The following is a 23473-nucleotide window of genomic DNA, read 5'->3' as shown; positions in this document are numbered from 1 at the left end:
GTCACAACAACTTCCAAATATTTAGGGTTAGTCAATATCCAAAGTAAGATTTGTTTAGGTTAAATGATTACTTTTAGAAACATATCCAAAAGCAAAAACTATTTGGGTTTATGTTTAATGCTCTTTCATTTTTGTTATAAAGAGAGTCTTAGCTAGGCATGATGGCAAATGCCTTTAATTCCAGCACTGGAATCAGAGACAGGTGGATTTCTATGAATTTGAGGCCAGTTTGATCTACTTCTATCAAACCCTACCCCCCAAAAAGCAAAAACACAATTTAACTTCTGTAAGAATTATTTATTTGATAGAGCAAACAATAACCCTCCCAGTAACTATCATTTTCAAAGAAAACAAAAACACATTCCTTCAAAAGAATGTTATTTTCAAATAGAGCTCTTTACAGATACAGTGAGTCATTTCATTACAAGGAAACACAAAGAGCACTGTTTACTAAGGGAAAAACTACACCAACATACTACTGTGTCTAAGCATCGGTGGTGGTAAGCCTCCACAAATGTGTTCCTAGCCTTGAGGATCTTAACTGATTTGAGCTTTGTTCTTTGCCTATAGACAGGGCAGCGGTGCAAAACACAGAGCATTGGAAATGAACACACTAAAAGGTGCAATCATGCCCAAGCTACGCACAGCTTTCTGCTGAACTGGAGCACCCTGCCTGGGAGAGTTCTCAGCTCTCAAGCATGGCTTACCTAAACTGAAAGGGACAGGAAACATTCCTTTTGCAACAGAGTATTTTTATCTACTGTTTTTCATAAAAAGGATTACATTTTAAAAGTAAATGGGCTGGCTTAGTGGATAAGTGCCTGCTGTTTAAGCTTTATGATCTATCTGGACTTCTGAAAGTTGTCCTCTAACCTCTGTGTGCCTTTGACTGAACATTCATCAGTGACACACACAAACTCTAAACATTTAAAAACAAGAAAAATTAGTGGCCAGGTGGTGGTGGCATGCCACTTTAGTTGCAGCACTTGGGAGGCAGAGGCAGAGGCAGGTAATCTCAATGAGTTCAGAGTCCATCCTGATCTACAGAGCTAGTTCCAAGACAGCCAGGGCTGTTATACAGAGAAACCCTGTCTTGGAAAACAAACAAACAAAAAAGTCAGGGACAAGGGATATCTGAAGGGGACTGAAATTTACACACATATTACTTTGACTAATGACTTGATATGATTTTGTTAGACTAATTCACTCAACTCACAAACCTACGTCTCAATGATAGTGAAAAACAGCTGCCTACTTCCTGACAAAGCCAAAATGTCATTGCATTTGATCTGGTTATTGATTGCTATCAGGGGCAAGTGAAAAGATGACACCTACCCTCAGCCAGTGTCAAAGCTTCCATGATCTTTACAGGAAGAGACGAACCAAACATCCTCACGTCGTAGTTCACAGACTCTGATATGGAATGGTGAGAGAACATCCGTGTAGGTGTTCCTCTAAAGAAAAGAGACCATGTAAAATTACTTATAATCTGAAATTTCCTACTATTTTAGCCTTTTATAGATCTACACATAAGAGATCCCTGATGAAGTATAATGGTGAAAGATATTAGCTTGTGTGCACTATGTAATTAACTGTATTCCTCAATAAAGCTTAGAGAAATCTGCTTTCTTAGTTTGATTCCCATTGCTGTGATATAAACCATGACAAAAAACAACTTGGAGGGTGAATTTATTTCATTTTATACTTCCAGGTAACGATCCACTACCAAGGGAAGTCAGGGCAGTAACTCACTCATGGTAGGAACCTGGAGAGAGGAACTGAAGCAGGAACCATGGATAAAGGCTCTTTACTGGCTTGCTCAGTTTGTTTTCTTATACACCCCAGGGCTCCCTGCCTAGGGATCACACTGCCCAGAGTGGGCTAGACCCTTCTATACCAATCACCAGTCAAATCCTCCATAGGCATTGTCTTAATCCAGCTTCCCTCTTCTCAAATGATTCTGGTTTGTGTACACACACACAACACACAACACACACACACACACACACACACACACACACACACACACACACACAGCCTGGCTTTTGACCATGAGCTCAGAAATTAGGAGCACATGTCTACCTCTAAGATCAGTACTGTTCAGAACTCTTTCCAAAAGATAAAAGTCAATACCAGGCATGGAGGGGAGGTGGAGGCAGGCAGAATTCTGTGATGTTGATTTATACATTTTAACCATTAAGTCTCAGTCATCTCAGACTAAGTATTTCTTGTTTTCATGCAGGAGAAATTCACTTAAAATTTATTTTACTTTTGATTGTGTGTGCTCATGCACCTAACAGCAGGGTCCTAGAAGCCAAAGGCACTAGAACGCTTGGAGCTGGGGTTACAGGTGGTTGTAAGACATCTCACCTGGGTGTTGGAAAGTGAGTTCAGATCCTTTTGAAAAACAGAAGGTGCTCTTAACCTCAGAGCCACCTTTCCATCCCAGAAATTCACTTTTGAAAGAGGAATAGAATAAATTCCTCTGAAACAAAGGTAACCTGATTCCGGGCTTTCATATTACCAGGAAGAGGGTAACAATTATGCTAGCCTTGTCGATTGGGCACCACACCAACAGTTTTAGTAAATCTCAGTCTCCCTCTCTCCCCCCATCTCAGAAAGTGTTCTATGTAACCAAGTTACAATGGCACATTTTGTGGCCCAAAGTCCATTATTTGCCAATCAGTGTATAGTAATGGCTGTTAGGCACTGAGAAACCATTTTGCCAGGATTTGTAGGCTTTCACCATGAGTCAGATCCGGGTGAACACTGTGTATTGACTCTTGTGAATTTGGTAAGGATGAGGAAATCCTGACATAAAGATAGAAGATAGAACTGTTAAATAAAATATGGTAGTCAGGTAAGCTAGTGCATGCTTGAAATATCAGCTCTTGAAAAGTAGAGACAGAGGATTGCGGAAAAGCCAGCCTGGGGTACCTGTTTCAAAGTGGGCAGGACACAGTTCCAGGATGCACTTCTACACTAGATCACAAAAAGGTTTGATCAGACCAAAATGAGCTACTCATGCTAAATGTCACAGCGTGAAACCACAACTTTAAGCAAACAGCTCCCTGAAACTGACCTGATTTCCTTTTTTGCCCGTGTCACTATAATAAAGAAATCACTTTTGTTTTAATATTTACAATATCTGACACGTTTCTACCTTACAAAAGCATTGCTTTTATACCACTCCGAAGGTGCTTTTATTCTTTTCTGTAGCGCTTGGACTGAGTGTATTCATATATTCAATAAAAAGTTAAGCGGAGGGAGTGCAAAATGAGGGTCACCATTGAAAAAGAGGCAATAATACGCAAGAGTGACTACTTTCCAACTCTGCGGCAGCTTTGCACCCACTGCTCGGTTCCACCTGCCCGCTTTGGAGCTGAACCTGCTGGTCGCCGAACCCCCACTTACCTAGAGCTCACCGAGCTGCGCCGGCCTACCGGAGAGAAGAGCACAGGCGAGCTAACCGCAGACCCCAGAGACAGACCCCTTCGGCTCGCTCTAGGCGTGGACGCCGGACCGATTCCGACCAGCGGACCTCGTCGGGTCCCCGGACCCGGGGTCCGCGGAGAGGAGGCAGCTGGAAACATGTCTGCAGGAAACGTAGAGGAAGCGCCACTCGTGGAAAAAAGAGAGAGAGAGAGAGAGAGAGAGAGAGAGAGAGGGAAAACCTCGCGCGCCAAGAGCTTGAACACTAAGGGGGAGGGAAGGCGCCTACCGATGACGTAACAGGGCACCGAGCGGGGAGGGACACTCAATGATGATATACAAATAGGAAAGGCAAGGCGCGTGGCGATGATGGCAAAATTTGGCGACGCGCTGCAGGGCGGGGTCGGAACTAGAAAGACTGTGACGTCATATCCAGTACCAGGTGGCGAGCGATTTTGAGTCGGCTCGGAGTCCAGAGCTCTCGGGGATGTAAAGAGGAAGCCCGGTTCTCCAGCACCCAGGCCCTCTGCGGGGAGTGCGATCTGTGGAAGGAGGCGTCCGTGGGCGGAGCCGAGGAAGTCACAGTGCTGGTGTCTCGGTATGCGGTGGCGATTGTTGTAGCGCGCTGTTTCCCGGTGCACTCAGTAGAGCTTTTTCCACCCTAAGATCGGTCGGAGGTTTGGCCTTCGTCCGAAGGTCCGGGCTTTTCTTTGGGTCCCAGCTCTTGCTTCCCAGTCGCATCTTGCAGTTTGATGGATTTGGCCTACTGCCCCAGGCACGAAAAGAGCTGTGTCGTCATCCCGACCCCCCCTCGCCTTCCGCCCCCCCCCATCCCCGAAGTCCCAGAGCCTTGTAGAAGTCATATAGCAGGCATTCACCCAGCTCTGTTAGTCTTCTGGGTCTGTTTTGAAAGTCCGCGGTGCATGTAGGGGGTGTGTCTTCCTTTTCTACTCTGCTCCCCACACTGCCAGCCAGTGAACTAACGTAAGCTCAGAAGTTTGTAAATTTCCAGCGCTTATAACTGCCCAGGGGTTACTTGCTCAACCCTTTTTGAGGTCCCGTGACTTAACTTTCGGCGGCCTTTCTCTTTTTTCGCCACTTCCCACTTGGGATTCCACATTCTATGAATTAGCCTCTAATGCCATTGCGCAACTTTCTTCTGGATTACCTGCTTGCTCTTCCTGGCAGTTGTCCGACCGCATCAAATTTAGCGCTGCTATCTTCATAAGATCAGGGATGACCTTCCTACTCCCTAGCCGTATACATCTGATCTGTTTAACAACTTTCGTCCAAAGTGGCCTCTCAAGTAATTTCAATTTTGGTATTTTTGGTATCTGAGACAAAGTCTCATGTAGTCCAACGTAGCTTTGAATAACTCCTGGTGCTGCGGAGATTACACGTGTGTGCCACCACACCTGGCTCAAGTAGCTACTTCTGCCTTTCTTGGGGAGAGGAGTGAGACACGGACTCACAAAGACCCACCTGCCTGTCTCCCAAGTGCTAGTATTAAAAGTGTGCACTACTACAACCCACTATTTCTGAATATCTTTGAGAGGGCGATTTTGCCACCTTTGTGTCCACTGTAACAAGTACACTGTGGACTCCACAGCTGAAATAGGAGAACAGTTAGGAAAACGCTGGCTGAGTAAACCTTAGATGGGGAGTGCAGTGGGCCAGTTGTTCATATTCCCCAAGATCACATTTGTACTACTGGCAGTTACCTTGTGTCTTCTCCCAGTTGAGAGAAAGTAACAGGTTTATCTTGTTCTGCAGCTGCCTTTTTTAGTCTTAGAGAGCCCAGAACATTTCCTCATTTGTTTCTGTTTTATTGGGAGGGGTATGCACTCATCGGTGGAGTGGGTAGTGTCTGAAGAGGTTTGGTGGAGCCAACTTTATTCTTGTACCTACAGGACCAGGAATAGTTCAAAGCCACTTTGGACTACATGAGACCTTGTCTCAAAACCCAAAAAACAAACAAACCAAAGGCATAATTACTTGAGAGACCACTGTGGACTCAAGTTGTTATGCAGAGCAGATCAGAAGGTCAGGTTGCTAACTGCCACTTATATAAACCTCTGCAGGAGCTGGAATGACTTGCCAGCACCTGTGAGCTGGAACATTCCCTGTGTGGAAATGTTGGAATAGTGAGGATTATTTAATATATGTAAATATATAATTATGTAATATAGGAAAACAAAAACTCAAAGCCCAGAAAGAAAGCTGAAGGAAAAAGTATACTCTTCAAGAAAACCATTACTGTACCTTTATGGCACTTAGAAGGTAGAGAGACAGGCAGATCTCTTATCACTTCAGGCCAGCCTGGTCTACTAAGTGAGTTCTAGGATAGACAAAGCTACATAGTGAGCCCATGTCTTAAATAAATAAATATCTTAAACTAAACAAATAAAGCCAAATGTGTGGGGAATGGAGAGATACTCAGTGGTTAAGAGCACTGACTGCTCTTGCAGAGGTCCTGAGTTCAATTCCCACATGGTGGCTCACAACCATCTGTAATGAGATCTGGTGCCCTCTTCTAACCTGCAGGAAAACATGCTGGCAGAACACCTACACATAATAAATTAATAGTCTTGTTTTTTATAAACTACTTTTGCAGAGCACCCAAGTTCATTTCCCAGCACCCATACAAAAATCATCAATACTAACTCCAGAGAGTCCAATGCCTTCATCTGGCTTCTCTGAGCACAATCTTCTCTGACAACCTTCTCTGCAGTTGTCATCCTGACCTGCTGTAATATTTTTACCAGCCATAATGGAACAGCAAGGGCACTTCTCTCCCTTAAGCTATTGGTTTTTTTGTTACAGCAATGAAAAACTAAGACGTGACAAACCAATTCACAACTTGCTGAAACTGCTTTCCTCACTGGGGTGAATGGGTTCTAAGTGTCTACCTCGAGGGATTGTCAGGGCACCAAATGTTACCTGTGCACATGCTGGAAACCAAACAGCCTTGCTGGCCACAGTACTTGACCAGATTTATATTACTGATTTTTGCCTGCCTTACCCCCTCCCCAAATGAGAGCTTTTTGAAGATAGACACTGCTGAATCCCTTCTCAGGGCCACAGCACTGTTCTCAAGGTGGGACAGGGAATGCTCAGTAATGAAACTGGGGTGGCTGGACAGAGTGCTAATAAATAGCAAACAAGTGGGGACATTAAGAACCTTTGATGAGCCAGGTGTTGGGGGTGCCTGCCTTTAATTCCAGCGCTCAGGAGGCAGAGGCAAGTGGATCTCTGTGAGTTTGAGACCAGCCTGGTCTGCAAGAGCTAGCTCCAGGACAGCCTCCAAAGCCACAGAGAAACCCTGTCTCTGGGAAGAAAAAAAAAAAAAAAAGAACTTTTGATGACTTTGATGAGGAAAGGCATGGAACTGGAAGTCACTACTCTGTATTTGGCATGACAGATTTAAAAATTCTTTGAGTCTCTATAGCAAATTAAGAAACTGAATGTGTACAAAATTTTAAAAGAAGTGATAGACATGAGCCTGGGGATATGGATATGACTGAGGATATGGTAAAGTGCTTGGCATGTGAGAGGTCTTTGATTCAGTCTTAGCATCATAATAAACACAGATTAAATTCACTATAAATTTTAATAAGATATAAAATGTTAAAGACAAATATTATTAAGAAAAAAAATGTGATGACCCAATTCAATTTAAATACATTCATGGAGCAAAGGGGTTTCCCACCAACCTGATTTGCAACTGTTTTGTCTTCTGAGAACCACACTCAAGTTGAACAAACATGTGGACAATGGAAGATGATTGTCACAGATGTGCTGTTTACTAACTCAAAGACCACTACACTCATTCAGGGAGCCTATCTTACTCATCAAATCCCCAAGTGTAACATAAATTGATATGTGCTTCTCATGATGAGGTTTCTTCCAGTATGGCCAGAGGCAAACGGACGGACATGGCAGGTGTGTCCATTTTAACTATCAGTGTAGCTATGTTACAGGGTCTACATCACCAGAAAAAAAAAAAAAGGAGGAGGAAGGGGAGGGGAGAAGGGGGAGGAGGGAGAAGAAGAAGAAGCAGCAGCAGCAGCAGCAGCAGCAGCAGCAGCACTTTTTCTTGAGGCAACATCCAACCAAAAGCATTGATTAAAAAAAAAAAAAAAAAAAAGGCAAATCTTTAAGAACGGAGACACTGTAGGTGACTAAAACTACAAGCACAGGAGAAAAGGCTACTCATCTCCTTTATAGAGCAGTGCCATGTTAACATTCCATGTACTCCACAAAGTAGAACTTTCGAACTCTTCAAATGTCTTTGAAATAAGGTTTCATGCCCTGGTTGGTTTTAAACTCACTGTGTAATCCCAGTTGCCAGGGTTAGGGGTGTGAGCCACAGTGCTTTTTTTTCTTTTTAAACAAGAACAGTTTGGCGTGGCTGATTGTTGGATCTTCAAGATGAACTGGATGCTGCAACAGCTACCTCTTGACCTTAGATTGTTCCTTCACAGAATCCATGTCTGAATATATGGTAAACAATTTTAGGTGCCTCGTCTGCCCAGTCCATCTGTTAGCTTTGGCACTCAAGTTATACTTTCTCTTGAGCTTGGCAGGGTTGCCACTTTTGCCACAGCAGCAGGACAATATGTATCTTTTTTTTTTTTTTTAATTTATTTTTATTATGTGTATTATGTGTATGCAGGCCAGAAGAGGGCACCAGAACGCATTGCAGATGGTTGTGAGCCACCATGTGGTTGCTGGGAATTGAACTCAGGACCTCTGGAAGAGCAGTCACTGCTCTTAACCCCTAAGCCATCTCTCCAGCCCCAATATGTATCTTATTAGGACGATTTCCAAAATATGACGTCCCTTTTGTCATTGTGCTTCTGCTACTGACACCAAAGAGCCACCACATTCAAGGCTGAATATAATATTATTCATATTCAACCTTATTAGTGAAAATTTAAAATATAAAACTATAATTAATATATATGAGAATTACATATTAAAGTTTTTTTTTCAAAATACATGCTTCAACAAATGTAAAATTGATTTTCATTCACTTTTGTTGCTAATACCTGGTCATTTGTACCTTGCTTTTCAAGAGGAGTCATAAAACAAGGAAGTGAATAAAAAAATAGAAGCTTTCCTGTTTACAGAATGGGATTTCTTCCTTTGGCAAAAAGCACCAGGCTCTCATACGCCCTAGTGCTGGACACTGCACTTTTTGACAGTTGCAGCCTATGGTGTTCCAGAGCTCTGACCCCCTGAGATGTGGGGGACAGACAAGGCAAGCTTTCCCTCAGTGGCCCCAGGAAGGTACCCCAGTGATTAGCAACCTGGCTTAAAGCAGTCAGGCCTTTAGTTTATAACTCCCTCTTTAAAGCCATCACCCGACAACAGCTGGACTCTGGCAGCAGGCAAAGGAAATGAGGTGCTGTACTAACAAACATTCCAAAACCTGCAGTAACTTCAGTGATTCAGACATTTAGAAAGTTACAATTTTAAAACTGAGTAAGAAGATCTGAGAACAGGTACATCTTAAAACAGTATTTTACATTCTTTGTGAAAATAGGCATGTCTCAAATAACTGGAGTTATGATCCACAGGATTCATACAATCTCTAAGCTGTTTTCTTCAATGCTGTTTGGTTTTAAAGTCTCTCAGACAACCTATTGGTAACTTCTGCTTTGTTTTTGTTTGCTTTCAGACAGGGTCTTGCTATGTACATGATGAAGTCTTTACAATCCTCCTGCTCCAGTTTCCCAATAGCTGGAATTACAGGCTGTATACTATGACAGCTCTAGGAACTGACATTATACTGACATAAAACTCTGTTTGTTCATTAGTTTTCTGTAAAGCCCATTGGGCTTCAAAAGCAGCTCCTCATGTGTTCCATGCTCACTGATTTTTCCTTGGTCAAGGACAGCAACAAAATTGGCATTCTTAATGGTGGACAGGCGGTGAGCTATGATCAGTACTGTTCTTCCTTCCATCAGCCGGTCAAGTGCCTCCTGTACCAGATGCTCATTTTCAGCATCAAGTGCACTGTAACAGACAGGGTCACACACAAGAGGAAGCAGAGATGTCAGAGCTGCACACATTATTGAGCTACTCCAGCTTAGACACACACACACACACACACACATTACTAAGACATTCTCCAACATGGATTCACATATTAGACATTGTAACATGCTTAAATATGTCACAGAGACACCCTCACCTGGTTGCTTCATCAAGAAGAAGAATTTTGGGGTTCTGGAGAAGGAAAAAGAAAAATGATTTATTAGCAAATTCTGGGCAGAAGGCTCAGCAAGTGAAGGCACTTAACCACCAAGCCTGACAACCTGAATTTAATTTCCAGATCCCTCATCATTAGAAGGAGAGAAGGGACTCCCCCAAGTTGTTTGATGACCTTTGAGTATCCTTCACCCCAAGATAAATACATAAAATAAAAACAATAAGTGTTAACAGTTTAAAAAAGATTGAAAGAGGGGATAGAGATACAGCTCTGTGGTTAAGCTCTGTTGTTCTTTCAAAGGACCTGGGTTCAATTCCCAGTATCCATATGGCAGTTTCTGTAACTCCAGTCCCAGAGAATCTGATGCTTTCTACTGGCTTCCATGGGCACCATGCACAGGTGTGATGCACAGACATACATGCATGCTAAACACTCATATGCATTAAAAAAAAAAAGAAGGAGAAGAAGGAAGAGAGTTCTGACTTATATGGTGGTATTGCTGCCCCTGGAAAACAGTGGACTGTCAAGTAGTCAGACACAAAAGATCTGTGAGTCTACCCACACAAAATGCCTGGGCAGGTAGCAGGACAAAAGGCTGAAGAGTGGCCTTCCGCTGATTTAGAGAATAACAAGAAGAGGAGAGCTGTGAGTGACAAAAACAACATTAGACTGGGGCTGGAGAGATGGCTCAGCGGTTAAGAGCACTGACTGCTCTTCTAGAGGACCTGAGTTTAATTCCCAGCAGCCACATCGTGGCTCACAACCATCCGGAATTCAATCTGGTGCCCTCTTCTGTCCTGCAGGCAGAACACTGTATACATAATAAATAAATAAATCAAACAAACAAACAGATTTTAAAAAAAAAGAACAACAACAAAACATTAAACAATACCATGGTAAAGGATGAACCAGTTCAGTGAACCAAAGACCACAGAACTGGATGGGAAATAACTAAATAATAATAATAGTTGGTGGTGCACACTTTTAAATCCAGCACTCCGGAGACAGAGGCAGGCAGATCTCTGAGTTTGAGGCCAACCTGGTCTACAGAGTGAGATAGCCAGTGCTGCTGTTACATAGAGAAACCCTGTCTCGAAAAAAAAAAGCAAAAACAAATCTTAATAAAGAGAACCTGTTCCTAAATACCTGCATGAGTGTATGATGGAGGTGACTGCATCAAGTTGAAGCCACTGTCACTGAAATCACTATATGGAATTGGCTTAAAGCATTGTTACCTTCTTGTCTGTCAGGAAACAGAGAAGCTGAAACCAGCAAGTTCAGTCTTCAGCTATCTCTAAGTCCTCCCAATAGCTTAAGAATAGCAAACTAATGCATAGTGCAAAAAAAAAAAAAAAAAAGTAAAATTGAATCAATATATACATCAAATTCTAGCTTTTTTCCTAAGAATCTATCTGTAAGAAATGAAATGTGTCAACAAAAGGTACCTGCCATGTTCAAATATTACAACTTTCAAATCAACCAAGACACATTACAGCTCATTGATTAAGCATCAGAAAAAGAAAGTTCTCAACAACACAGGGAATGCAGACATTTTAGAGTGCTATGAGCAGAAATGGAGCCATGTACTGTCTGTTTCCACTGTCTGGACTGTCCAGAAAGGCAAATCTAGACAAAATGTGTATTTACTAAAAGTCACTACAAAGTACATTTAAACAGGTATCCTACGGAATCATACTTCCATGATGCTATTAGAAATCACTTATATGCGGAGGAGTAACAAGGGGAGATGTTGCTCTGTCCCCCTCCCCCTCCAACCAGGGGACAGGGGTTCTGGGGCAGGGTTTCTCTGTGTAACAGCTCTGACTGTCCTGGAACTTGCTTCGTAGATGAAGTTGGCCTCAAACTAAGAGATCTGCCTGCTTCTGCCTCCTGAGTGCTGGGATTATAGGCATGAACCACAATCACCACTGTCCCATAAGATGCTGCTTCCTAAAAGAATGTCTGGCTCCCCATAAGAGGTTCTTCCTGCTCTTGGCTGGAGTCTGTCTGCCTAAGGCTTCAAATCTTGTTCATCAGAACAACTGAGGAAAGGTTAGGCATACATATAAGCACCACTCTGACATTTTGTTAATAATCAGTCACTAGTCAATTGATTCTTCTAGGTAAAAAGACCATTTGTTCAATTTTGGACTCTTGAGAAATTTCTCAAATATGACAAATACTTGGACAATGAGTCCTCAGTATAACTCCCAACTTACCAGATTATCAGCCATATATATATTATACATGCACACACACACACACACACACACACACACACCCAGGAAAAAATAAAGATGAAACTGTTAAGTCATCAATAGTCAGCTTTCTTACCTTCAGCAGGGCCCTGGCTATTGCGATCCTTTGTTTCTGCCCACCTGACAGAAACAGATAGTAAAGGTAAGCGTAACGAAAATTCTTAGCAAATTTTCTAATTACACAAATGACTATTTGAAGGCAACTTCTTCCATTTAACCACAACAGATAGGCAGGACAACAGAAGTTTGTTTTTTAAACATACTTACTAAATAGAAAAATATGAGCAATTACCATAGTTAACATATACTGAGGATTTCCTTCATAAAGGACATTTTCTAAGTGCATGTGGCATGTTAACCTATGACAATCATTCTTGGAGGCAGACCTATAATTACTTTCATTTTTACAGATTAAAAACTGAGGCACAGCTAGGCATGGTGGCACAAACCTTTAATCCTAGCACTTTGATGGCAAAGGCAGGTAGATCTCTGCAAGTTCAAGGCCTGCCTGGTCTACGTAGTGAGTTCTGGGCCAGCCAGGGCTGCATTGTGAGACCGTGTATTAAAAGCAAAACAACAATAAAACAACGAAACCCACCACAAAACCCCTGAGGCAGTGTGAAGCGACAGAGCTGGCAGTGGGAGCATCCTACACCTACACTGACGTGGGGGTCTTCACTTCCAGCCCTGGCTCACACATTCCTCCTAACATGATGGCCAGCACATTGAGAGAACTTGAAACTCCTTGAAAGCAAAGAGAACCAGTGGTGTTGGGTGCCCATCTCCACTGCTCCCTGTTGGCACACAGCCTCTAGTCCTTCTCTTCCTGTGGTATTCTGACTCTTTGCCCCAAAGCAGTTTCATATGTACATGAATCTGTAGGTTACAAACCAGGAAAGTCACTTTAGTCCACTTTTCTTTTAAGCCCAAATTCCCCTCAAAGCCAGGGAACAGGTGGAGTGTTAAGATGCAGGCTTAAAACAAGCAATCTAGCCATTCCCATCTGCCTTGCATCGGGCTCTTTCCTTCAAGTACCCCATCTTCCAGCAGCCAAAACTCCCAGAGGCTCACACCTCCTGATGTGGGCTGTCTAATGAAACTCAATTCTACTTCAGTTGCTAACAGCACTCCTTTCAAGTTGACCATGGATGAAACAACTTTATCCATGGTGATGCTAGGTAGCATATCACTTCATCCAGGTGTTCATCACATTCAACAGATGCTGAGGTGTCATACTCAACATGGAGCCATCGTGGAATGCAAGGAAACCTCTGTCTGGCCCTCTGAAGTAACTGAGTGCCCCAGAATGGTCTTTGGAGCATCCTAGGGAAGGAACCTAATGATCTCTTGGAATGTTGTCTCCAACTAATGATCTCTTGGAATGCTGTCTTCACACCAACTAGTAAACTAAAAACCTGTAATTATCTATTCCTTTAAAACTGCAAAAGCATTTGGGTGCAGTGGTATACACCTATAGTTCTAGTACTTTGCAGGAAAGGACAGGAAGATGAAACATTCCAAGGAAACCTGGACTCTACAGTGACACTGTGGCTCAAAAAACAAAAAGAATGAAGGACCTGTAGCTTCCTCAACTGCAAAATGAAGCATGAGAATCCTGTTAAGATGTAAAAACATGCAGAAATAATTCAAAGGGAACAGGAGACTTGCTTGAAAGATGAACTCCATGTTATGGTGAATCTCCCATGATATTTATCTAAAACACCAAAAAAAAAATCTTCCTGCTGATTTTTATTTCAATCGTGCAAAATAATTTGTTCCATTTATCCTCTGTGCTCTAACCTCAGAGTTGGAAAGGACTATTGCCAATCAAGCCACCAGATGCCTTAGAGAGTGAAAGTTCAGAACCTCTAGAAGAAACACATTTTACTACTTACATTAAAAAAAAAAAAATAAGTGTCTAAACAAAAATGTGCTTCGGTTTAGTTCCACTACAGGTGGTCCTACTTTATGTTCTACAGCAAGTCAGAACAAGCTTCCCTTTCCCCCAAGAATGTGGTACCCACAGTGCAAAGCTGTCTGCTGGACTTGAAGATGTCAAGGAATGGTCAACTATGCCTCCCAGAGATAAATCCTTTCAACAGGCTTTGGCCCAGAGGCGACATAAGGATCACAGTCTTTTCACAAAGATCTTTCGTGAAGAATGCACTTTACATTTTTCAAGAGTTCATTAGGGAAATAAGCACAGGCTAGGAGTGTAGCTCTGTGGTAGAATGATTCTCTACAATGCTCAAGGTCCAGTGCTCCATCTCTTTCATCACACACACATAAATAAACCAGCATCATATTTGACAGAGGTGATAGATCACCATTAAAGATGGTGATATGAATAAAAAAGACCCTCATTGGCTCATATATTTGAATGCCAGGGAGTGGCACTGTTTGAGAAGGATTAGGAGGATTAAAAGGTGCCCTTGTTGGAGGAGTGTTGCTGGAGGTAGGCTTTGAGGTTTCAAAAGCCCAAACCACTTCATCTTGTTCTTTCTTCTCTCTCTCTCTCTCTCTCTCTGTCTCTCTCCCTCTCTTTTGGATCAGGATATAAAGTTCCCAGCTACTTCTCCGTACCCTGCCTGCCTGCCTGCCTGCCTGTTACCATGTTCCCCACCATGATGATAACGCACTGCCCTCTGAAACCTTCAGCAAGCCCCTAATTACAGGTTGCCTTGTCATGGTATCTTTTCCAGAAATATAATAGTAACTAAGACAACTTTAGATACTGGGCCTCTTTGGGATAATCTCCTTTTCCTTGGGCAGGTCATCATCTTCCACCTTGTCATGTCTCCTTTCCTTTAATTCCCTATAGCCTCAGGCTACAGAGCACAGCTCTTCTCAGATGGAGTCAGGCTTGCTGCCACTGGGTACTACTCAGCAGTCCTGAGGAGAGCTTTGGGAGGAAACACACCTTTTCACAAAGGATGAAGTGATTTTCCTAAGCTGTAAGGATGAAAACCTCATCCACAAATGACAGTGCACTGGGAAACATGTGAGAATTTCCTGGAGTAAGTTCTTCTGTTACACATCTGACAGGAGTAAGAGAGTAAGTAAAATACAAGAACCACGTACCTGACAGGAGGATGCCCTTCTCCCCGACCACAGTGCCGAAGCCCTGTGGGAAGCCACGAATGAATTCCGCAGCATTGGCCACTTCTGCTGCCCTCTCCACCTGCTGGGCTGTGACTGAGGATGGGTTGTCAGCACCATAGGCAATGTTTTCTGCGATAGAGCAGGAAAACAGGACTGGCTCCTAGAATTGTAAATACAGCACATCTGTCAGAAATTTCAGCCAACTTCAGGTAGGCACCATGGGTATCAAGGAGTTGAAGACAGGCCTCAGTCAAAAGTGACATACACTCACAGAACAGGGCTCTGCCTGGAGGTCCTGCTCTTCTACAACCTCACCCAGCCAATTTAAAAAGTTCCAGTTTAGGGGCCCACAAAAAGTCTCAGGAGGTAAAAGGTGCTTGCTGTCAAGCCCGACAACCTCAGTTCAATGAGTTCATCCCCAGAACTTACACCGTGAAAGGAGAGAACCAAATCCCCTAAAGTGTCACCTGGCCTCCATATGCACACCAAGGTTTGTGCACACACCCATATCACAAAACAAATAATGCAGTGTTTTCTTAGAAAGGGACCAGTTTACCATGAACAAGACCAACTTGATCTGACATCTTCACCACACTGTGGAAAGGCGACCCCAAGATGGGTGCCCACAACTGCTGGCCCATGGCAACCTTGTCAATCTCAACACTTTCCTTAGGGCTAGCAAGGCCTGGAAGACTCAAGTCCAACTGTCTACCTTCCATTACAGAGAAAGTCAATCCATTGCTTTCTGACATACAACCAGACACCGCCACAGCATCCTGACGCAGCACTGTGAAGCACACCAGCCTCTAGTCTTGCCCCTAGTCTTGCCTCTGCACACTACCACCTATGGCAGTGCCGATGGCTGTACCACCCATCCATCCTAGTAGAGGAGTGTATCAGAGTGCAAAAATGGGAGGTGTGAATGTGTCTACAGGGTGCACTATGGTAAGAGAAACTGGTCGTAGTACAGTGCTGTCCTCCACACAGTCTGGAGCAAGCAGCTTCATGAAAAGGAACCACGCTTGGCTTCCATGCACATGCATGGGAACTGGGAAGAACAGTGAGAGCTTCCGCAAGTCCCCCTTCCCCACCGCAGACCCTCTACACGCAAAGCAGCATCAGGCTCAGCTCTCAATAAAAAGTTGTAGTGAGATAGTCACTTTGTTCGCACCTGTGGCGCTGACCACGCCCACTGGGGGTGGGGACAGGGGCAGAGGTGACCTGGGGGAACTAGGTCTAGGAAAGGGGCCCCTGGAGCGCTCTCTTGCTTGCTGGACAGGGACAGAAAGCATCCAGAGGTATCGTTGGGACAAGGAACCTGCTGGTGTTCATCTGGCTCTGTTATTTCTCCCTGAATGAACATCTATTCAGCCTGTTTTTCCTGATCCTTATTAAACCACGATAAAAAGTCAGCACTTCAACTGATGAAGTGTTTTGAGTCTTCAGGACATAGCCAGCAGTTTGTGCGTGGAACCGGTGTGATCCATCTGGAAGCCTCTGTTCTTCTCCTGAGAAACATGTGATCAAGAAAAAGCAAAGGAAGATGGTTGTGTACCCCTTTAATCTCAGCACTTGGGAAGCAGAAACAGACAGATCTCTGTGAGTCTGAGGCCAGTCTTGTCTACAGAGTGAGTTCCAGGACAACCAGGGGCACACACCTTTATCCTGGTGCTGGGGAGACAGAGTTAAGTGGATCTCTGAGTTCAGGCCAGCCTGATCTACAGAATTCCAGCCAGGAGCCAGAACTGTTATACAGAGAAACCGTGTCTCAAAAAAGAAAAGAGAGAAAAAAAAAGAAAGACAGGGAAAAGCAAAAGCTGCTTCAACTCTGCCTTCTTACCTGACTGACTGTCCCAATCTTGGATCTCAGCCAGATGGGGTTTAGCTGACGAATGTCGTGGCCATCAAGACTGACTGTTCCTGTTGGAGGGTGGGGCAAGAGGTCACCACAGGTGAGGGCTCATAACCAAAGTGAACACAAAAAGGACCTGGTGGGGAAATCCTAGGTATTTTCTACCTCTCTATGTCTCTGTCTGTCTGTCTCTCCCTCTCCCACACCCCTCTTTCTTAGAAAAGATCTCCTGTAGCTTAGTTAACTCCATATTCACTATGTAGCCAAGAATATAGCCAAAAATAATATTGAACTTCCAATCCTTTTCCTACCTGGGATTATAGGAGTGTGCCAAATACTGATTTGACACCTCTCCCCCAATGCTGTACTGGCAATCAAATCCAGATTTTTATGCACATGAAACAAGCAATCAACCAACTGATCCACATTTCTAAACCACAGACGATTTTCAAAAACTAAACATACTTGGGACTTGGAGTGTGGCCAGTGGTGAAGGACTTCCTAGCATATGCAAAGGCCTGGGTTCTATCCTAACCACAAAAAAAAAAAAAAAAGCAAAAAACAACAACAACCAACAAGGTTTGGACTTTCTTAGCAAGACGGATGATCTTCTGGGATGTCTCAGACTAGGAATTCCTTCCTGAGTCTGTAGGTTGCTTCAAGCTGAGCTACCTGGTAATGTTGATGTCCTATGAATCTGATGTCTTATGCAGAGCCTTGATCCCAAAGAAAATTGTGTGACAGAGCAGTACACAGGCAGCCTCCTGACTCTATAGTCTCCTGATCATGCCAGTATCAGAAGAGACCATGAAGGCCTAGTTCCAGGGGGGAGTTCTATAAATGTTCTGCAATTTAAAATAGAGTCTATTTTGCCACTCCATCTAAGATTATGCAGAACATAAATACATATATCCTATGAATGAATGATACAGTGTCATATTTGTTTTCTAAATCCAAAAATTAAAGCTCACGCACAGATCATGTACTCTAGGCAGAAAAAGGGATAAAGATATAAAATAACGCACTTTTGCTCTTAATGGGGGTATAATCCAAATGAAAACATAGGTAGGCATGGTGGTGCATGCCTTTGATCCTAGCACTTGGGAGACAGATGCAGGCAGATTTCTGTGAGTTCCAGGCCAGTTAGAGCTACACAATAAGATTCTGTGTCAAAAAAAGAAAAGAGAAGAAAACACAGACCAAACTGGGGAAAGTCTATTAAGAAAATATCTGGGCTTGGGAGATAGCTCAGGGGGTTAGAGTGCTTGCCATAGAGGTGAAGCCCTGCACATTCAATAAAGTGCATGATAGATTACAAAAGAAAAGAAAAGGTAGCTGGGTAGTGGTGACACATACCTTTAATCCTAGCACCCCTGCCCTAAAGATGCTGTCCTAGATCTGTCATCATTACAGGCATTGCACAGCTACTCTGCTGTGCTGGAGTGTGGCTTTGATGCTGTCGGATAGACCCCAGTGTCACCAAAGAGTTACATGGTCAGCATTTTATTAAATTAGAACTTTGGAGTTGGGGAATGGAAACTGGGTTTTGGGGCAAGAGCATACAGAGGGGTCAGGAAATATAAGAAACTACACACACACACACACACACACACACACACACACAATCCCAGTACTCAGAGGCAGGCACAGGCTGATGGGAGATGTCAACGCCCAAATTCCCAAATATTGTTTATAAATGTTTGTTTTCATTTAAATGGACTTGGTTATAAATGGTTAATGATCACAGCCAATTCTTTTTAAAGGTAAAAAGGGGATTATGATATAGATATGAATACTTTGTTTTGTAATGGATTTTCATTTATTGATACAATTTAAGGTCAATTTTGTGATGTATATATTTCTCCTTTTGTTTAGGTATTGTGTTTATATAGTTCATTCAAAAAATATTGTATAATGTACTACAGATTATAGATAATTACCTATGATAGTCAAAACTTAGACTTAAGTTAGTTAGGTTTTCAAGATACACAGAGATGTATTTGAGATAAATAGGCATTCTTCAAACCTTTCAAAGACCTACAGAATATGGCATTTAAAGTGGTTTAGGGTTTTCGTGACAGTGAGACATAATTGCTCTTGGCAATACCACCTGCACCAAAAAGAAAGATGGACATCAAAAAAATACATTATGAAGTTTGCCTCCAATATGGCAAGACTAGCCATTTAGACAAAATACTACTCTTGTATGGACTGTTTGACTTGATGCTGTATAAACTGGACATGCAGGACCTACAAAAAAGTGACTGCTGATTCAAGATGGACATTACTACAGAGTTCCTGCTTCATGAAAGAGTCTGCCAGACAGTATGCAGGACACAGAGAAAAGTGACTGACAAACTGCCAATACAAAAAGACATTTTAAAGTTTCCTGCTTTACTAAAGAGTCGGTCAGACACACTATGGCCTATGGGCTAAAGATGAAAGATTACAAAAAAACTTCAGATGACTAAAAAGGCAAGATGTCTCTGTCATTTCTAAAGCATATATTTTCCTTCTGTGGTCTTTGAAGGAGTTAAAGACAGATGGTTATGGTTATAGTTTTCATTAGTTAGGATTAAAGATAAGTTACTTAGACTTTAGACACACAAAGATAAAATAGATGATGGAATATTTTCTTCAAATCTTGCTGAATGTTAATGGACTAAATACTGTTAAGTGTGATTCTTACTTGATAACTGTTGTATAATATATTTTGCTATGTTAAGGTTAAAACCCTTCTTTTTATTTAGACAGAAAAGAGGAGATGATGGGAGATGTCATTCTGTATATGTTTCTCATACTGGTTAATAAATAAAGCACTGTTGGCCAATAGGAAAGGAAGATAGGAGGGACTAGGAGACAAGGAGGAGTCAAGATGGAGAGTCTGGAGAGAGCAGTATGCGGCCGCAGGCTCCCGGTAAGAAGAACGCGTGGACATACATAGATTAACACAAATGGGTTAATAACTAAGGCAGAGCTAGCCAATAAGAAACTAGTACCTGGCCAATAGCATTGTATCAAATACAGAGTCTCTGTGTGTTATTTGGGGCTGGCGCATTGGCAGGACAAGACCGGGCGGCGGCAGGCAGAAAAACCATACTCGTTACACACAGGCAGTCAGGAAATATAAGAAACTACACACACACACACACACACACACACACACACACACACACACACACAATCCCAGTACTCAGAGGCAGGCACAGGCAGTTCTCTGTGAGTTTAAGGCCAGGCTGGCCTACAGAAAAAAACCTACTAGTTCAGAACTTTTTTTTTTTTTTTTTTTTTTTTTTTCAAGACAGGGATTCTCTGTGTAGCTTTGTAAACCAGGCTGGCCTTGGACTCACAGAGATCCGGTCTGTTGGGATTAAAGGTGTGTGCCACCATCGCCCAGCTCTAGTTCAGAGCATTTTAGCAGCATCACTACCACATGAAAGGGGAACCCTTCGGTCAACAAATTAACTATTTACAAACAACTAAGGGAGTGGGCATGGTGGTGCATGCTTAGAATCCCAGCACTCAGGAGGCAGAGGCAGGAGGATTGCCACAAATGTAAGGTTGGCCTTATCCACATAGTAAGTTCCAGGCCAACCCTGTCTTTAAAAATCTAACAACAACAAAACAAACACAGTCTTGGAACAGTCTGGAAGCAGAAGCATCAGAAGACAGCCATTACCTCAACACATGGCAGAGCAGTGTTCTAGTGTGGGTATGAACACTTCACAGCACCTTGGGCTACTGGCACTGGAAGTTATTTATTGGGTAGTATTAGGCACAGTCCTACTAACTCTCCTGGCCAGTCTTACATCAACTTGACACAAGCTAGAGTTATCTGAAAGGAAGGAACCTCAATTGAGAAAGGCCCTTATAAGATCTAGCTGAAGACATTTTCTTAATTAGTGATTGATGAAGAAGGGACCAGCCCACTGTGGGTGGTGTCATCCCTGGGCTGGTGGTCCTGAGTTCTATAAGAAAGCAGAGTGAACAAGACAGAGGGAACAAGTCATTAAGCAGCACTCCTCCATGGCCTCTGCATTAGTTCCTGCCTCCAGGTTCCAACCCTGTTTGAGTTCTTGTCCTGACTTCCTTTGATGATGAATAGCAATGAGGAAGTATAAGCCAAATAAACCTTTTCATCCCCAACTTGCTTTTTGGTCATGGTGTTTTCTTGCAGCAATAGAAACCCTAACTAAGACACTGGCCTACATCCAACAGTAAGAATGTAGAGAAGTGTTGTGTCACCAGACCACTATACTACAAGTCTCCTCCAGGTGTGATCTCTCCTAGGCATGGGGTGGGAGCAGGCAACAGAAGGATAAAAAAAAAAAAAAAAAAAAAACAACTCAGGGATGCCTCTGTCCACAGTATCATTAACCACCTACCAGAAACAGGGTCATACAATCGCAGCAGGAGTGAGACAACTGTTGATTTTCCAGAACCACTAGGGCCAACCAGTGCTGTGACAGATCCAGATGGAATGGAAAGACTGAAATCCTGGAACACGGACACTTCTGGCCGAGCAGGGTACGTGAAGTGCACATTTCTGAATTCCAGAGCACCCTGAAAGCTCTTCTCATCTAACACAGTCCCCTCTGAGACACAAGAAAGAATGCAGAGAGATAAAGCAAAAATGGAGCTTATGGCAGAACATGCCTGTCTGAAGTGAACAGAAACAGATGTCCTTCCCCAACACAGTTCATCCTGCGGGAGCAGGCCTATGTGCATGACAGCCATGAGGGTCAAAGGTTTATTTAGCCCCAGTATGACCTTGGCATGATACAGATTACACATGACACTTATCACTGGGTTTTATGCCCTAGCTTTTATTATACTGAGCAGTACCACGATCCTAGTCACTGCACTGCAAGCACCTAGCATCATGAAGGCATCCCTGAGTGCTATGTGTTGCTACTTATGGCCACCCTCCTCCCACATCTCCTCCAGGTGGTCTAGGCCCAGGGCTTGAGGGAAGCTGATTACAAGGAAGGAGGAGATGGCCCTTGCCACTTAGTAGCAGCATTCCCAAATCACTCCCAAATGTCAAGAAATGTGAAGCCTTTTATTCATCTTCCTCCAACCTCTTGGAAACCTCAAAATCACTAAGGAAGTTTCTTGAAAGCCACCTGTGTGTTCCTACTCATACCAGGCCTACTAGTTGCCATCCTGCCCTTGGTGGTAATGACGGGCTGCAGGTGCATGAGCACATGCAATGTCATCAGCCCCACATTTCCAGAACATTCCTGAAGTGTACCCACCAGTGTCCCATGGGACTCCTTAACCTTCTTCTCCCTGCTCTGGAGTAGAGGCCACCTCCTGGCAGTGGACCATTCTCTGAGGAAGGCATAACACTGATCTAACTGTCCAAAGATTGTGTCTTAAAACCCCAGCAAAGAACATCCCCACCTCAGACCCACCTTTAAAAGGCAGTTGTGGCTGTCTCTCCAGCAGCTCCCAGAGCCGCCCACCAGCACCCAGGCCTTTCATCAGCTCGGAGTAGAATGAACTTAGACCTGAAGACAAGAAGAGCTATCATTAGCTGACAAGAAAGGCCACAGGCTCCTCCTGTCCTGAGGAGTCCTGGCAATTGCAGCTACCAACATGAAATGTGCTACTTTCACTAAAGGAGCTGAGGCTGCTGGCTGCTGCACCCGGCCACCTTTACCCTAGCTCTCCTACAGTTTCTCTTTCTCAGGTTTCACAGATTGCTAATAAGGAAAGGGGAACTGCTGTGACCACACTGATTACCACAAGAAGTCATAGTACTGCAAGGAAGAAACCTCCTCAGTCAGCACAGCAAGTGCCTCACGGGGCGGGGTGACCCCCATGTGAACTGAAATCCCTAGAAAAAAAGATTCTACAAGGGCTATTAGGCCATGAGAAACATAGAAGAATCTTAAATGGGCATTCATACGTGAAATAAACCAGCAAGAAAAGGCTGTGTGCTTTACTGATTGCATCCCCATGACACTTGAAAACTTCAAAGCTGCACAGGTAGTAAAACAATGATCTGTGGATGCCAGAGGTGAGAGTGGAAACACAAGGAGCAGCAAAGACTCCTTTGTGATATTATCATGGTGTCCAATCCACACACTGTACGAGTATAACACCTCCAGCTAAACCTCATGCTAGCTTTGATAACAACAATGTGTCAATGTAGGCTCAGCAACTGTGTAACAAATGGACCACTCTGGTGAAGAGAATGACTGACCCAAAACTGGGGTGAGGGCAATCTCTGTAAATGTAACAGTATTGCTTTTTAAAAAGAATTCTAAGGCCTCTGTGAGTTGTGAGCCAGCCTGATCTACATTGCAATTTCCAGGATAGCAAAGACTACATAGAGATCTTGACTCAAAAGGGGGAAAAAGTCTAAAGCCTAAGCACGGTGGTCAACATTTGTAATCCCAGTACTCAGAAGACTGAGTCAGAAGAGCAGATTTCAAAGCCAGCCTGTGTTATACAGTAAGAATCTCAATAAAAAAACTCAATATTTATATTTAAATATTTTTATATACCAATGGACAAGCATTAATTTCAGCTTTTCTGAAAGAAACCTTTCCATGTGGCGAACAGCAGTGAATACAGAGACTTGGTGAGAGAGATTCAGTCAAG

The 23473-nt window shown here is 43.2% G+C and overlaps 2 protein-coding genes across 3 annotated transcripts in view; both read right to left on the bottom strand.

Annotated features, from left to right (window-relative positions):
- Nup133 (nucleoporin 133) overlaps positions 1–3632 on the bottom strand; it is a 47633-nt gene extending 44001 nt beyond the window's left edge. Inside the window, exons 1-2 of the mRNA XM_051201830.1 lie at positions 3415–3632; positions 1336–1454 (exon numbers count right to left, since the gene is read on the bottom strand). Of these exons, the coding sequence (XP_051057787.1) occupies positions 1336–1454; positions 3415–3593 (298 nt within the window). The 5' untranslated portion in view covers positions 3594–3632. The remainder of the gene's footprint in view (positions 1–1335; positions 1455–3414) is intronic.
- A 3391-nt stretch (positions 3633–7023) lies between these two features.
- Abcb10 (ATP binding cassette subfamily B member 10) overlaps positions 7024–23473 on the bottom strand; it is a 38866-nt gene continuing 22416 nt past the window's right edge. For both annotated transcript variants that reach the window (XM_051201832.1, XM_051201831.1), the window contains 7 exons: positions 22279–22374; positions 21247–21456; positions 16850–16929; positions 14989–15169; positions 11984–12027; positions 9632–9666; positions 7024–9453 (listed from right to left, as the gene is read on the bottom strand). In XM_051201832.1, the coding sequence (XP_051057789.1) occupies positions 9222–9453; positions 9632–9666; positions 11984–12027; positions 14989–15169; positions 16850–16929; positions 21247–21456; positions 22279–22374 (878 nt within the window). In that variant the 3' untranslated portion in view covers positions 7024–9221. The remainder of the gene's footprint in view (positions 9454–9631; positions 9667–11983; positions 12028–14988; positions 15170–16849; positions 16930–21246; positions 21457–22278; positions 22375–23473) is intronic.

Source organism: Phodopus roborovskii, unplaced genomic scaffold (assembly GCF_943737965.1).
Source record: "Phodopus roborovskii unplaced genomic scaffold, PHOROB, whole genome shotgun sequence".
In the NCBI taxonomy this organism is placed as follows: Eukaryota; Metazoa; Chordata; class Mammalia; order Rodentia; family Cricetidae; genus Phodopus; species Phodopus roborovskii.
Note: the sequence above shows the minus strand (reverse complement) of the source record. Positions and strands in the feature narration are given on the sequence as shown.